Source organism: Neophocaena asiaeorientalis, unplaced genomic scaffold (assembly GCF_003031525.2).
Source record: "Neophocaena asiaeorientalis asiaeorientalis breed wild unplaced genomic scaffold, Neophocaena_asiaeorientalis_V1.1 scaffold67, whole genome shotgun sequence".
NCBI classification, from domain to species: domain Eukaryota; kingdom Metazoa; phylum Chordata; class Mammalia; order Artiodactyla; family Phocoenidae; genus Neophocaena; species Neophocaena asiaeorientalis.
Window position 1 is genome coordinate 10,027,757 of NW_020173731.1, and position 6,001 is coordinate 10,033,757.

Genomic DNA, 6,001 nt, shown 5'->3' on the forward strand with positions numbered 1-6,001 from the left:
ATAAATATAATCTGTGAATTGTTTTTAAAAGTCTCATGTTCAAATATAAAAATAAATAAGTTAAATAGCAAAAATAAATATATTAACTAATAAATACACCCAGCAGTAAAAAAGATCTTATTAAAATCTGATAAAACTCTAGATTAAGAATAGGAACACATGAAGATAATCACAATAAGGAAACAAATAATAAATAAATAATATACACAGTGACCAGCACTAAATTATAAAACAAAGAGATGGTGGTTTGGGGTCATGTCTCCTGGGTACTGAGGGCTGGGAGTCTGGGCCCAGAATACTCTCAGAAGTATCACTTTCTTCCTAGTCCATCTCCTCCATCCAGCTCAGGAGAATGTCTAGCTCCCCCAAAGCCTTCACCACTGCTGCCTGAGGCTGAAGCTGGAAGATACCAAGCGAAGTGGTGAGCAACTCATAAAGAGACAATGTGGGCTCCAAGGTTAATCCTCTCCTTTCACTGGTAGGTCTATCGGAGATTGTAAACAGAGCATCTTTTTCAAAATGAAGAGCTCGAGAGACATTATGGAACCTCAAGATCTCACAAGAGGGAGGAAAAATCATTGAGTCCAATCACCCTAGTCTTACATAGAGAAACTGAGGCCCGGGGGGTAGCAGAATTGGGACTACAACTCAAGCCTCTTGAATCACAGAGATCAAAGTAATTAAGATGTTTTTTAAAGAAAGATGTGTGTCTGTGTGTGTCTGTGTGTGTCTGTGTGTGTGTGTGTGTGTGTGTGTGTGTGTATGGGTTGCCTACTGTGCATCCTTCAATGGAACAAATACTTATTGTGCTAAGTAAGCATTGGGCTGGCTAGGGACTCAGAAATGAATGACACCGTCACTACCCACAGGGAATTCACAGTTGAGTGAGGGAGACAGGCAGAAGCAGGCAATTAAAAATGTAGTGTGGTAAATAGATGATGGGGCCCCCACAGGATGACAGGAGCACTTAACTCTGAGAGAAGTAGCCAGTGCCTTCCTGGAGGTGATGCCTAGGCTGAGTCTTAAAGGATGAGTAGGAATTAGTGAGTGTGGAGCAGACTCCGGCCTTCCTGGCAGATGTGCAAAGGCATCGAGGTGAGAAACAGCATGGCACGGGCATGCATGAAATTGTGAGTGACTATTTTTGAGGGTACGTACAAGTGTGTGAATGTCGGAAAACTATCGCCTCTAGTTTGTGTAGCTGGGAAGTTCAGATGTCTCTGGAGTGACTTGATGGAATCATGGCTATTCCTTCTTGACTCCCAGAGCATCTTGCAGAGACAGCACCCCTCTAGAGCCTGAATGGGTATCTCCTGGGTTAAAGAAGAGGGACAGTCCACATGACCTCAGAGGGCCATTAACCTGAGGGCTGTAACATTTCTTTGAGTATGAACATCTATCACACCCATCTATGATCTCAGTTCTAAAAACACACTCATCCCAACCAAGGCCAAAACTGCATATACCTCTTTGAAGTGACTCATAAGCTGGCTGTATTTCTCCATTGCTTCCTCCCCACTAGGGCATGTCATATGGGCATGCTGAAAAGAATACCAAAGAATGATAGATTTTATTAAAGATTCAGATTTTCTGCCCTTGCCATTGACACGAAGTAGGTGGAAGTTCTATTCTTTCACCTATAGACGTCTTTTCAGACCTCCTTATTTAGGATCATTAAACTGATCACCAGCTAGAAGAGGAAGCATATAGAGCTCATTGCTTCTTTTTAGAAACAGGCAGCACTGAAAGAGTTTGTGATCACTGTATCCCATCTGGCCTACACCCCCCAACCCAGTTCTAGTCTAGCTCCCTCCAGAGAGCCCCCATGGGAAAGAGAATTGGATTCCTAGGTCCTATCTTGAGATCGAGTCCGGTTGTCTGCTGATTATCTGCCTGGACTCAGTATGCACTAGTATGCCGCAGGATAACTCACCTACAGAAGAAGCATAATTTCATGGATACTAGGAAATTATCAGTGGCATCAAATAGGTAGCACTTTATAGTTCTGTAGACATTTTGCATGGAGCTTGTATTCAAAAGTAAATATAACTGAGTTCTTATTACCTAGTCACATGGCTCAACACAGATTATTAGAACTCTTGGACTCAGTTCTTCCATCCATTAAATGGGGCTAAGAATGAGCCTGATTGCTAAGTCATTGAAGCTATGTGCTGCCGTGGATCTTTTTACCCAAGACCCTTAGTCACACAGAGACAGAGGTCCTTCTTGATGGTAAGAAAAGAGTTGGCGAGACCGCTGATCTTCTGGAGGATACGGTGGTCAGGGGTCTGTTAGTTTTTGAATACCCTGTCCAGGTAGAGTCTCAGTATATGGCGGAGGAGGCAGCACTGACCTGCAGGCTACAAAGAAGACTGGCGTGTTGGTGGGTGGAGGGTGTCCAGGGACAAGGGTGACGGAGATTCCCCCGACTCATATTTCCTCCCAGAACTCATACAGACCAAGCATGTACCTTTGTGTCTTGCAAAGGCTGAGTCTTCCTCAAGATTCTGAGGTCAATGATTTCATCTTTGGGTTGCTAAACAGAGGAAGGCAAGATGAAAAAGTACAGGTCAGTAACTGTTGCCAGGATCTTAGACGTCCAGACCTCCCATCCCCTCCCTGCCATGGCACAGTGGGCAGAGTCTCTCTCCAAAACACTCTTGAATTATGAACTACAGATACTTCCTGGGAACACATCCTCCTGGTAAGGAGTCCCCAGCCTGCCTCTTTTTGTGATCCCACTGCTGGGGGACAGAGAAAAATAAGTAGAAAAGTGGGGAGGCAGTCACAAAGTGAAAGGTGGGGTCCCTCCCTCACATAGCACTCTGTCCTGTATCTCTGAAAATCCACTTCGAATTGCCTGAAGACTTGCGGTGATCACACAGCTTCCCAAATGGAGTGTCTTCAGCCTGGCAGAAGGTGTCCAGAAGACATAAAACACAGCAGAAAGAAGGCAGAGGGGAAGACCAGAGCCTTTCATTCTGGAGACCACAGGAGATTCTGGAGCCAGATTCTGGAGACCACAGGAGCTAAGAATTCAAAGGAAAGAGCATGACTTATTGATTTCCCCGTCTCATGCCTTAAGAAGCCAATCCTGTCACCAGGGACATGCCTCCCCCAGTCCCCGATGTCCCCTGGTGAAACTTAATAGCTTCAACTGACTTCAGATGGTCTGGCACATTCATCCAACTTACTAAGAAAAAGAGAAGAGAAGGCTTCGGGTGCTGAGGGTCTGAGTATGAGTTGGTGCTACAGGTCCTGGCTCCTTTATTCTCTCCGCATCCCAGCCCCATCGTTATTGCCCAGCAGGAAAGGCCTGGAGCAGCAGGCACTTGCAAAGAGTAGGTAGAGGATGACATTTCAGGGAAAATGTCAGAACTTGTTTTTGCGAGTTGACATATATAGTCTTCCCTTCCAGAATGCCAATGTAGCTCACCCTTCTGGTCCCCTTAGACCCACAGAGGGACTGGGGGAAAACTGAACCTCATAGAAGCTGTTGCCAAGCCACCAAAAACATTTTGGGGAAATTGTCTGGATTTTACATCCATCCCCAGGGCAGAGGAACTTAGCTCTATTTGGCATTTGTCTGAGATCAGATTGGTTATTTGAGGATAGTAGATTTATTTCAGCCCCGAAGACAAATAGAAAGTCAATGATTTCATAACAATCCTTCTGCCGGGGAAAGGCAAGTTCTGATGGGCAATCAGCCTAATTCCACCTAACACTTCTCCACCCTCCTGGGGTACCTGGACTCCACAGCGCCCTCTGCAGGAAGGCAGCAGTCAGGCATACCTGGGACTAATCCAAGAGTATGCGTTTTCCTAGCCTTGTAACTGAGGCTGAGGATCAAGTAAGCCATCCCAAAAGAAAGAGGAAAAAGGTGGGAAGGAACTCATCCCTTCTTGGGATGAGGCTTGCTCTGTAAGAGGGCACTTGCTAGTAGTTGCTGAGTTTTAAGGTAAGATGATAATGCGCTGAGATTAGGGAGAGGAGAGTGAAACACTCACCTCTGGCACAAAATTTAAGGAGACAAAAGTCTCAGTAATCAAGATAAATAACATTTTAATGCAGTAGCAAAATTAATGAGAACAATCCATGATGAACAGAAGATTAACAATTTAAATAAAGACAAAATCTGACAGGGCCATGCTGAGCCATATGGAAACCCAGGGCAAAAGGGGAAATGAGTGCCCCTATCTGTCTATCTATCTATCTATACATCATCTATCTAGCCGTCTATATCTACATATGTTTATCCATCCGTCTATATCTATCTATGTATCTATATCCATATCTATGTTTTTATGTATCAGAGGTATATGATGAAAATATTAGTGATGAGTTCTCTTCCCTTAAAACCAGGAAAGTAAAATTATAATAAATTCTGTTTGGGACATAAATAACATATTTAAACTTAAAAATAATGTGAGTTGTAATGCAGCTAATTATCAAATTTTCAATAATTTTCGACTACCTTAATGTCTTGGGAAAATAATACACATAAAATAATAAAAACATATGCTGAAGAGTACAAATGAAACTATTTACAGAACAGAAGTAGACTCACAGATGTAGAAAACAAACTTACGGTTACCAGGGTGTAAGGGGAGGAGGGATAAATTGGGAGATTGGGATTGACCTATACTCAATACTATACATAAAATAGATAACGAATAAGGACCTACTGTACAGCACAGGGAACTCTACTCAATACTCCGTAATGGCCTAGATGGGAAAAGAATCTAAAAAAAGTGGATATATGTATATGTATAACTGATCCATTTTGCTGTACACCTAAAACTAAAACAACATTGTAAATCAACTATACTCCAATAAAATTTTTAAAAAGCATATATAGAGAGGTGTACATCTTTCCTGTTTGCCTTAGGTTCCAGGATGCCTTGGTACAGCACTGATAATCGTTACCGCTTACTGATTTTTTTCCTATGTTCCAATCAATAGGCTCGGTATACTTTACATTCATATTCACCTGGGATACTGCCACATATAGGAAAAAGGAATAAACAAACCAAACCTTCAGAGAGAACTCTGGGTTTGAGAACTAGGTCCAAATGCCTGCTCTACAAGTCCCCATCGGTGTAGGTTGTCCCAGTTTTCCCAAGACTAGGGGGGGGATCCAGGGCATAGCACTTTAACTTTTTTTTTTTTTCCTCGGGACACGGGCCTCTCACTGTTGTGGCCTCTCCCACCGCAGAGCACAGGCTCCGGATGCGCAGGCTCAGCGGCCATGGCTCACGGGCCCAGCTGCTCCGCGGCATGTGGGATCTTCCCTGACCGGGGCACGAACCCGTGTCCCCTGCATCGGCAGGCAGACTCTCAAACACTGTGCCTCCAGGGAAGCCTCACTTTAACTTTTAAAACTGAAAACGTCACAGGTAAATCTGGATGAGTTGTCACTCTCCATCTATGTGACCTTGGACAAGTCAACTCACCTCTCTTGAGTTTTGTTTTCTTAGCCCCCAAATGGTTATAATTAAACTTACCCCAGAAATTTGTTTTGACATTTAAATAAAATGATGCATGATTCGTACACCTAACATCTAGTGAGTGATCAACTCATTTTAAATAGAGAATGATGTTAGTTGCCTTGAACATAGTGGGTATATGGTAAATATATGTTAAATTCAACAATTCGATCAGCATTTATTAGGCACCCACTGTCTTGAATATCATGCTAGGTACTGGAATACAAAGATAAACATGACAATTCCCTATTCTCTAGGACATTTTGCCCTAATGCAAAGGACTCCTTTAGACATGGCCCTGAACACACCTGGCTAGATGACTAGGAGAACTGGGCTCATCCCCAGAACCATGCGAATAGTGTAGAGAGAGGGAGCTCTCTTACCTGAGTTCAGGAAGGGCTGCTACTTGTGATCTCCTAGGAGTCTGCCTCAAGCTAAGGGGTTTCCAATTATGTGTGTGTGTATATATATATATATATATATATATATATATATATATATCCCAAGAAAGAAGA

At 43.1% G+C, this 6,001-nt stretch overlaps 1 protein-coding gene across 1 annotated transcript; it reads right to left on the reverse strand.

Annotated features, from left to right (window-relative positions):
- Positions 1–321: 321 nt before the first annotated feature.
- Positions 322–3,790, reverse strand: IL20 (interleukin 20). Its single transcript, XM_024750882.1, is given in 6 exon segments — positions 322–399; positions 1,467–1,541; positions 2,208–2,360; positions 2,471–2,536; positions 2,825–2,981; positions 3,747–3,790. Coding segments are annotated over 6 exon segments (573 nt in total).
- Positions 3,791–6,001: the final 2,211 nt, after the last annotated feature.